This window comes from Pistacia vera, unplaced genomic scaffold (assembly GCF_008641045.1).
Source record: "Pistacia vera cultivar Batoury unplaced genomic scaffold, PisVer_v2 Contig757, whole genome shotgun sequence".
NCBI classification, from domain to species: Eukaryota; Viridiplantae; Streptophyta; class Magnoliopsida; order Sapindales; family Anacardiaceae; genus Pistacia; species Pistacia vera.
In genome coordinates this window covers 100,558-111,802 of record NW_022196620.1, presented here as the reverse complement: position 1 = coordinate 111,802, position 11,245 = coordinate 100,558, and the positions used below count along the sequence as shown (strand labels likewise).

At 35.4% G+C, this 11,245-nt stretch overlaps 1 protein-coding gene across 1 annotated transcript; it reads left to right on the top strand.

The window, feature by feature from the left end:
* The first annotated feature begins 516 nt into the window (after positions 1-516).
* LOC116115943 (polygalacturonase-like) lies at positions 517-2,071 on the top strand. The gene is made up of 4 exons (XM_031402075.1): positions 517-960; positions 1,054-1,343; positions 1,430-1,658; positions 1,847-2,071. Exons 1-4 carry the CDS (start codon positions 517-519, stop codon positions 2,069-2,071), a joined length of 1,188 nt encoding a protein of 395 aa, XP_031257935.1.
* The last annotated feature ends 9,174 nt before the right edge of the window (positions 2,072-11,245 follow it).

Genomic DNA, 11,245 nt, shown 5'->3' with positions numbered 1-11,245 from the left:
TCACATTGAATAATTAAAAGGAACCTCATGTTTCACAAGAAAGAGTAGTGATCACTCCACTTAGCAAGTTAACAAGTCTTGTTGGTTTGGATGCCAAGAGCCCAAAACCTACATAAAACATTCATTCTCTTATGTAGAACATAGTAAAAATGGTGCTTGAAAAATTCAAGAAAACAAGAAGTTAAGGACAATATCGTTAGAAATGGAAAGATTGGCGAAATCGAGGATTGGACTTTATTGCTTAAAGCAAACAGAAGAACATAAATCCTGATGTCATGGCGGCTTAATTTATTAACCACCTTTGAAATATAATCCAAGTTCCAAGTACATTTCTTAAATAGTTCATGCAAAACTCCGGCGCTGATTGCTTTAAATTGATGCTATGTTCTTCTCTGTACTTCCATTCAAAAACCTATAAATACCGCTTAAATTCAACCATTTCAACCGACAATTCTACACCTTGAACTCTCAAACTTTTCAATATCACCCATCTCTTTTTTGTCTCCAAGAGAAGAAATGGCAAAACCGATTAGTTCTTTTGTTCTTTCAGTGCTTTTCTTGATCCTTTTCTTTGATTCATCTTTGGCAATTCCTGTGACTTACAATGTGCTCAGTTTAGGAGCCGAATCCGATGGCAAAACTGATTCTTCAAAAGCATTTCTTGATGCATGGAGTAAAGCCTGTGGCTCGATCGACGCCGCCACCGTTTATGTGCCACCAGGGAGGTTCCTGCTAGGCAAAGTTGAGTTTAAAGGCCAATGCAATAACAATGATATTGTTATACGTATTGATGGCACTCTTGTGGCTCCATCAGATTATAATGTTATCGGGAATGTTGGAAATTGGCTTATGTTTGAACATGTTAACGGAGTTTCTATTAATGGTGGCACTCTTGATGGTCAAGGTGCTGGCTTGTGGTCTTGCAAGAAGACTGGAAAGAGTTGCCCCAGTGGTGCCACGGTAAGTCGAAAGATTCTTTAGATAATCAATTACTTGGAGAATATTTTTATAATTAACGAGCGCTTTGTTAATTTTTCTTGTGTTTATGTGCAGACACTGGAGTTTAGCAACTCGAACAATATTTTCATAAATGGATTAACATCGTTAGATAGCCAGAAGTTTCACATTGTTATCAATGGCTGCAACAACGTGAAAGCGCAAGGAGTTAAGGTTTCAGCCTCCGGCATCAGCCCTAACACCGATGGAATTCATGTTCAATCGTCTAGCGATGTCACAATCATGAACTCTAGGATTGGGACCGGTGATGATTGTGTATCAATTGGCCCTGGTGCCTCTAATTTATGGATTGAAAATGTTGCTTGTGGCCCTGGCCACGGCATCAGGTAAATTTTTATAAAGAGTATAATCCAATTTTTTTTTTGTTTCTTTATACTTATAGCTAAAATTGTAATCTCGTGATTTGGTGCAGCATTGGTAGTCTTGGCAAGGATCAAGAAGAGGCTGGAGTGCAGAATGTGACAGTAAAAACTGCGACTTTTACGGGTACTCAAAATGGAGTGAGGATCAAGTCTTGGGGTAGACCTAGCAGTGGTTTTGCAAGAAACATTCTTTTTCAACATGCCATCATGAGCAATGTCCAAAATCCTATCGTCATTGATCAAAATTACTGCCCTGACAACAAAAATTGCCCTGGTCAAGTATGATATTACAAGTTATAATGACTTTCGTGAAATTCATATGCATATGTACAGTCATTCTCAAAAGTGTATGTCTCCGTTTTATGATTTGTTTGCAGATAGATTGGTGCTTAGATCATTTTTTTTGCAATTGTGTAAAAATATTTAACACGCCCTTAATCCTTTTGTTTATTCATCTTTTATAACAGGCTTCAGGGGTTAAAATTAGTGATGTGACATATCAAGATATTCGTGGAACTTCTGCATCGGAAGTTGCTGTAAAGTTTGATTGCAGTTCACAATATCCATGCTCTGGGATAAGCTTGGAGGATGTGAAGCTCACATACAACAATCAACCAGCTGAAGCATCATGTAGCCATGCTGATGGATCAGCTTCTGGCATAGTTCAACCTAACAGTTGCTTGCTCCAGTGAAATTTCACGCAGTTGTTATGCTATAATTTACTATAGCTATTGCTAGCTTTTATAAAAATGTTGTAGAATGGAGTCCTAGGAGGCCCAAAAATATTAGGCCACTATTGTATGTGGTGGCTATATAATTATAGTTTAATTAGTAGCTATATTTTGCTTGAGCCTGTGGCGTTTGCCTATTCATTGGGTTTGTTTTGACGCCTGGCCTTGCAATATTGTAAAGAGAAGTCCAAAACTTCTCGTTGAGTGTTTTTATGATGTTATACAATGAATGAAATAAATTGATTTCTTATGAGAGATTTTTAGACTTGAGTTTATAGTTAATTCTCAAGTAGATTCTAAAGGAAACAAATTTGTGAAACATTAAACTTCATAACATAACAAGTTAATAGATAGTAGCTCAACATTATTTCTAAGTCCAATAGACCACTTTATATGAAATTTGAATTTATTTTTTTTTATTCAGTTAAAATATGCCATTATTAAAGTTGTTATTCCAAAGATTATGCTAATAGGAAGTGGCTAACGTTATTTTCCATTTTAATATAGCTCTCTCATTTAGAAATTTTAAACAAAATTATATTGAAATTATGTTTGAAATCAACCTTGTCAACAATTCCAATCACCCATCTTTGTCCATATAGGTGGATCTAAGATTCTCAATATATATATATATTGAGATTATGTTTAACTTAAAATCAGTTTTGTCAGTTTTTCATGACATATTGGGAGATCCTATCACAATTAAATGTTAAAAAAGTCATACCTGTTGTAATGTTGAAAATTACTTTAATTTAGGCAAAACCGCTCATTTAAGAAGATAATTTTCTCAAGATATGTATCAGGATTCTGAATTATAACACCAAATATTGAGCCATCAACCTCTTTGTTTTCTTAAATTTCTCGCTTAAGCCGCACACAACCTCTTCTAAAACGGAAAACCAGTCTTCAAAATCACAACCATTCTTCCCTTTCTCCTGGACACTTTATCCTTTTAGTGCCACCGATATTTCTAGCAACCAGAATGCCCAGGCACTTGGTTGCATTCAGACTTAAGATTAAAAAACAAACAACCCTTATATTAGTATTCAAAACTAAATCATTACATAACCTAACATCATTTAATTTTAAATCAAGTAATTATTCTATGATTGTCAATTGTTCACTCTAGAAACTAATCAAACCAGGCATCCTACCATCATTGATTTGACATATGCTGTAAGCTTGTCCTTGAGTTCAGATAGGTACCTGAAATAATAGAAGGTTTGATTAAGAAAGGTAAATATTAAAGGCCGAATGATATTCTCCCACCTAAACTTTGCCTTGAACAAGTTACTACCCAAAAAGTTTCAAAACGACAAATACCTACTTTCCATCCAAATCTGTTAGTAAAACCCATTAATTGGCATAATATAACTAGTATATTTCTATTTTCTCCTCCTTTTCTCTTTTCTTCTTCTTTGCCACCAATCGGTCGGAATCGCCATAATTCAACCCCAACACCACCAATAGCAGTGGGAGACCTCACGTTATTGGGAGAACGTGCACGATATGGGCAGAAGCTGGGGAGGTTTGGTTGGGGCAAATCCACAAACAATTGGTGGGCAAATTGGAAGGTTGGTTGGGAGAAGATGTGGTGGTGGTCGAAAAATCCAATTACAACCCAAAATCACAACAACAATCAACACACTTCCAAAATCAATCAACACCAACACCAATTAACATCAGATCGAACTCCAATTAAGCCCAAAATTCAACAATTTCGCGAAAACCTAATTGGGGTGATGGCCGACGAATAGCGAACTGCCGTGGTTGGGGAAGATGGGGATTTTGCTGAAGGCAGACCGGTGGTTACAAAGGTTGTCTCAGGAAAGGTTTCTGACGACGAAATCAGCCGGAAAAAGGAAAAAAAAAGTGTGACATAGTAAGTTGGCGGCGGCCGAAAAATGGTGGCTTCAATTGGTCAGCCCTCCTTCTGATCGGGCGACATGGGAGGTGAAAGTGCGGAGTTCATGGTTGAACAAACTGATTGCCACACCTTCATTCCCTTGGCTACTTTTCTTTCGTGCTTAGAGTGGCTATCGCTACTCTTAGGGCTTCTGTAATTGGCCTGCAATGGATTGAGCGAACTCATGACATAGTGAGGAGGAGCCAGATGAGGAGTCAAATTTTAAATTTCAAGATTTTTTCGGTTCGGTGCAAATTATCACATTGCCCTTCTTCAAACGGAATTCATTAACAGATTTATACGAAAAGTGGGTATTTGTCGTTTTGAAATTTTTTGGGTAATAAATAATCATTAAGGCAAAGTTTGGGTTAGAGGATGTCGTTCGGCCAAATATTAAATGTGAAAAAGAAGTCCACTGATGGAGAAAATAATTTTAATAAGAATCTGAGCCAACAAGTTTCACAAGGCATTTCATACAAAACAATTACTTTCATAGAGTGTTAAGCTAATCTTCAAGTCAATTTAAGAAAAAAAATGTCATCTTCTATGAAAAAAAAAATTCCAGGAAGAATTATGGGACCTTTAAGTCAAATAAGTCGAGCTATTTTTAATTTCATGAGAAGAAAAAGATGCATAAACTTTGTTTCTAGTACTTAACATTTCTTACAATAGAAGGAAAAAGACATGCATAGCATAAATGAACACATTTAGTAAGCCTTTAATAACTTGGAAGATCCTGATTATATATATGTATCAGGATCTTGAATTATAACACAAACAATGGAGTCGCCAACATTCAAATTCAATATTGCTTTCTCACTTTTGTCCTTGATCCACCTCTTTGTTGTGTTAAAATTTCCACTGACAGCTGCACTCAATTCCACTAAAGAATTCGTTGCTCTTCTCAAATGGAAAACAAGTCTTCAAAATCATAACCATTCTTCCCTTTTTTCCTGGACTCTTTCTTCTGTTAATGCCACCAATACTTCCACTAAGAAAAGTTCATGTTCCTGGTATTGAATTCATTGTAACCATGCAGGAAGTGTCAATAGTATTAATCTCACCGCTACAAGTTTGAAAGGTATGCTTCAGAATTTCTCGTCCTCACTGTTTTCCCACCTTGCATATCTTGTTCTTAGAAACAATGAGCTCTTCGGTATGATCCCACCACAAGTTAGTAACCTCACAAATCTCAAGTACCTTGACTTGTCGATTAACCAGTTGTTTGGCAAAATACCACTAGAAATTAGCCTCCTAACTCATCTCAATTCCTTTACTTTTCTGAGAATCAGTTAAGCGGCTCAATTCCTGAAGATGTAGGTCTTTTAAGTTCTCTTAATAAGCTTGCCTTAACCCAAAACCATCTGGAACGTTCAATTCCTCCTTCTTTGGGCAATCTAAGTAATTTAAAGAATTTGTTCATGGATAGTAACAAGCTTTCTGGTTTCATCCTTGAGGATATAGGTAATTTGAAAAATCTTGTTCTACAATTTGTCTATGTTTCCTCTCAACCCTTCCATTTTGTTGGTGAGTGTGAGGGCAAGGATGCCTAAAATGGATTCCATGAGTTTTAAAGTAAGGTACTAGACTTCTATATTCCCCACCCCAATCAGTTTGAACACATTTGAGAGTAGTGTCAAATTGTCGTTCAACTAACTTATGAAACTGTGTAAACACTATATAGGTTTCAGATTTAGCCTTTAATGGAATCAAGAGCATCTTAAGTGATACTGCAGTTGTGTCACTAACAGTAATAATGCCAGAAATCGCTCAAGTACATGACCCTTTTTATCTACATAACTATCGTACTGACAATAGCCATTTGTTCTTAATTGACACATCACGAGACTCATCAATAAACTCTCAATATGTCACTCCAAGATCACTAATGATAGCTTTTGTGGTTTCATTTGCCCAGCATTCACAATATCTTTCTGAATCCTGGTTCTATCAATTGAAGATCCCAGGTGCATTCTTCAAACAACCTCTTAAAATCTTCATTATGCTGAGCTAGAAATGAAGAAGTCTGAGAAAGTTAACCTAGGTTTCTCAAGTCTTCCAGTTTCATCATGACCACGAAATGCCAACACTGACGCAAACGAATCTAATGCAAAAATGGAGCAGTCAAGCAGTTCGGTATTCATTCCTAACTTGATTTGATTGCTTAGATAGAGCCACTTCATAGTTGTTGCTTTTGATTCATTAAATTCACACAACTCTGTCGTGCTTGGATATGAGCACTATTTGTTTGCCAACATGAATTTGAAAATATTTTGATTTCTTTCAATTACAAAATCCCTCACAAAAGAAAGCGCACTACCAGCTTGGCTTATATGGTAGTCTAAAAAGATAACAATACAAACAGAAATCAGCATCTTAGTCACCTAGGCTTAAGTCTCGCCATAACACATCAACCAAGTTAAATCAACAATAGTCCTTTTCCAATTTTGTCAATGAAATGCATGTTCCGAGGTTGGCAACAACTCTTTTGCAAGTAAAATCTTCTAATTGCATCCTCTATAATTAGGATGATATGATTGATTTTAGGCCATAGAGCTGGATCAGATGAAGATCATTTAAATGGCTTCTAGTTCTACATGACTTTGTTTTAATGGATCTTTTCTTTATCATTGGCTTTACTTCTTGGATTGTGAGGATGATTGTTCTATTGGTGATTTTCTTTTGAGAAATTTCCATATTGCATACCTAATAAGAATTTTAAACATAAAACACAATAAGAAATTGTACAAGAATAACAACCTATATGATTTACATACATAGTAATGGAAAACAATAAGACATACATAGTAACCTATAGTGATTTACATACATAGTAATGGAAAGACAAAAGAATGTGTATTTTGTGGTTTGAATTCCTTTTAGACTCATTTAACATATCATGCATATTATTAGAAAAAAGAAGTCAACTCTTTTTATAAAATTTGATTTAGTCAAGTAATTAATGAGAAGAAGAAAGATATACAAACAATGATTTCTCAAGCTAATCTTTACAAACAATAATAATTAGTTTGTTTATGTTTATAAAGTTTAAATTTGTTTGATATTGTCACAAAGAACTAATTTTTTTGGTCTTTTTTTTCGTTGTGGTTGATTAAAAATCTTAAATATGCATCTTTTAGATTTTGTAATAAGGTTTTTTTGTGTGTGTGTGTTTTATGTTCATAATAGTTTGTTGTATAAATTCTAGAAATAATTATTTATTATTTAATTATAAGTTTTAGTAAGCTTTGTAATAAGTTTTTTTGTTTATGTTGAAATAAGTTTTTGTACCATAAACATGTTTCATTGTTGTATCTTTTGGTATAACTTCAATTGCACATTTGACATTTGCATTGAGTTCAGAGAAGGCAAAAGAGAGCATTGAGTTTTTGAAAAAATCTTATGTATTTTATTTATGCAAGTCAATAGCCTTTGCGCATATTTGTGCTTTGTGGTCCCTGCTCATGTTAGTATTTATTGTGCCAATGTTTTGATATATGTATCAAGTTTCTCACAGCTGTGGATGTTTTAATGCTCTTTTCTTTTCAAGAATAGACAAAGATCTCCCTGCACAAGAAAAAAATATTTGAAATTGGTTTGTACTTTGTTTAACACTACTGTGATGGCCTTACAAACATTAGAGAAGCAATAGAAAACTCAAGGCCCCACAACCAAAACAAACATCAAGGGACCACAAACCAACAAACAACATAAGGGACCACAAGCCATATAACTTATAATTTATTTTGATCCAGCAAAAGGATAGGTTTTTTTTTTTTTATTTTTTTATTATTTTTTTTAATATATTTTGTGCAGTTTTTTTACTAAACATAACAATAATCAACAACAACACCTAATTATAAACAGATTCATGTCATCTCATGAACATAAAGATATCATCACTAAAAATCTCAATTTGATTTATGGATAACGTTATCTCTTAAAATCTTCAATTAAGAATATTATACTATATGGAATTCGGCTTGTGATTCTTTACACTACTCTTAGTCTCTTGCTGGGACATATTGCTTCTTAGGATATTTTACTATAAGGGAGAAACAACAGGGGAAAGGTACTACTTTTTGCAGAGAGACTTCGATATCTATTGTCAGCTAGTGTGGGTTGCCAATGGTTTACAGAATCACCCTTGTGTCTCAAAAACGTTTGGGCATTGTCGCATTGGCTAAATGGTAAGGGCCCTTCAACGACTCTGGTTGGCCATTAGATAGGATTCAAGTTATTTATACTTCAAATCTCAATTCTAAATATATAATACTCAATTTTATTGGAAAAAGCAATACAAAAGTTCTAAAATTGTAAAACTGATTGAATAGAGAAAATTAGGATTTAGGATTGGGACATTACCTTTTGATAAATTGATGAAATAGTGTTTGGTTCAGACTTGGAAGGAGAGTTCGGTGAGAGAATTGAGAGTTTAGTCTTTAGAGCACCTACACAATGAAGAAAGAGGGAGAGAGGTTCTTGGCATGTGTTGTTGTTCTGGTAACTGGAAGAGTTCAAAAATCAAAAACAAAATCTGTTCTTTTCCCAAAATGTCAGTTCTATAGGGGGCAAAGGTCAAGTCTTATGGGGGCAAAATGCAAATAAATATAATATATATAGAATCTGAAATTTTTTAAAGTTTAAGTGGGGGCCGTGGTCCCCACTTGTCATTAATTAAATCCGCCACTGAAGTAAGTATCGGATTATGAATTATAACACCAAAATGGAGCCATCAACCTTCATTTTTGTTGATACTTGATTTTGACACCAACGACTCGCACGTACAAGTGCTAAGTAGACTTAGAAATCACACGTGATAAGAAACATGAGATGAAACAATGAATGAGAAGCGATATTTAAAGCGGTTCATACTCAAAAGCGAATCCTACTCCATTGTTATTGTATTAATGGATGGGTAAAATCAGTCGCTAAAACGAGCTGAGTTATAATCTAGAGAGAATACAAAAGATAGAGAGAATGTGTGAAGTATTTAGACTAAGATATCCAATCCCGTAACGAGAGGGATGTCTCTATTTACATGGGAGTTCACAGATAATGATTATGAATCTGCAGTGGTAGCTGCCGTGCAATCCTTCTTTGTGTCCCATTGGTTATTTGCACGAGAAATTCCTCAAATTGCATATGGTTTGGATAGGCGGATAATCCCTAACCACTCGCAAGCTTGTACTGACCTATTACACTGATAGGAACCATACCCCTTGCGTCAATGCGTGATGTGGCAGTGCTTGGATGACACAAACCTTCCTGAACCCTGATTGGCTCTTGCTAACAGGAGTCCACATTACCCTACCTTTTCAGGCATAACAATATTCATATAGCTTTCTCCTTTTTTCCTTCATCTAGCTCTTTGTTTTCTTAAATTTCTCTGATTAATGGTTGCACACAATTCTACTGAGGAAGCACTTGCTCTTCTCAAATGGAAAACCAGTCTTCAATCACAACCTTCTTCCCTTTCTTCTGGACACTTTTCCTTTTATTGCCAACAGTATTTCTAGCAACCAGAATAATGCCCATGTCTTGGTTACATTCAGACTTAAGATAAAAAAACAAACAGCCCCAAAATGTATATCAAACTAAATCATTACGATAGCGTAACTTCTTCAATTTTAATCAAGTAATTATCCTATGATTGTCAATTGTTCACAGTAGAAACGAATTAAATCAGGCATCCTACCATCATTGATTTGACATATGGCAGAAGCTTGTCCGGCGTTCAGATAGGTATAGAAGTGAAACCTTAAATAGTAGAATGGATTGATAAAAAGGTAATATAAATGTGACAAGAGTCCACTAATGGAGAAACTAATTAAATGTGACAAGTTTCGCAAGGCATGTTGACCAAAACAGGTATGCAAGTGTAGAGTCTCAACCACCAGGAGCCAACTGAACTTTCACAAAGTGATGTCGTTTTGAACTTAGATCTGTTTGATAAGCAGTTAGCTTTAGCAAGCTTCAGCTCAATATATGTATCATGTTTTTCACTGTACTAATTCACTCTCAATTGCTCTCAATTAATAAACAGCTTAACCTTCATTTCTCTTTTGCATTTTTCATTTTCTCTTGAACCCTAAGAACTTCACATGGTATTAGAGCCTTGACTCACTTCAATGGCTTCAAATCCTAACTCATCTCCTTCGCTTAACGTGTAGGAAGAATAGTGCCTGAGATGCAAGTCGAACCACTTCAGCTCTGCTTTCAAATTTACAAGTGATTAGTCTAAACTAACAAGGACACCATCGATTCTAGAACTCCCAGTTCTTGTTTGCCGTTGGATCTCGCGAATAGAAATCATCATTAGGTAGAGTTTCCTGTCCTCCTCCTATTTATTTGTGATTCTGAACTCGAATCTGGTTAGGTCAGCTAAAAACAAGTACTAGTACTGTTGGTGAAAGTCTTAATCCAACTTACAAAAGTGAAAAAGGATTGTTAAATGTCTAGTAGTTTGGTTGCTAGCCTCAATCTCCAAAAGCATGCTCTGTTATGTGTCCAAATGTAAAGTCTCTATTGAAATTTGGTTGCCATAGAGAATGAGTTCATTACAATATAAAGCTAAGGCTTTGCATCTTAGAACTTGCTCCAACTACTCACAAAAGAACCTAAGTATTGGTGATTATGTAAAGAAAATGAAAGAAATGCGGAACTTAGCTACTAGTGGACTAATTGTTTCTGATGAGGTTTATTGCAATTTATTGGATGGATTAGGCCCTGAATATGATGCCGCTGTTGTTACACTTACCTCTAGAATTGGTCAAAGGTTGATTCAATTACTTTACAAGAGGCACAGTTCTTGTTGCAAAATACGAGATAAGGCTAGAGAAATTAAATTCTGTGGACCTACAACACTTCACAAATGTTGCTTTGATCCCAATCCAGTTGTTATAGTGTCTCTAGAACTAATATGCAATCCACCTCCAACTTTGAAAACTTCTGAAAATATGATGGTAGTACACCCTCTTTAATATCCTTTGGAATCCTCATTGTCCACAATGTATACTACATCACACCCTTTGTAGCACCACGTACACCACCACCTTATATGCTTCCCCTGCTCCACAATTTCTAGTTTATAATGTTCCTCATCACCCGATAATGCTCCAACTTCTAATCACTCATTCACCCCTTATCTTGCCCATAGTACCTTTAGTCCTAGACCTCCTGGCTCTATTGTATGGAAGAGGTAGAGGATCAGGAGAGAAAAATTATAT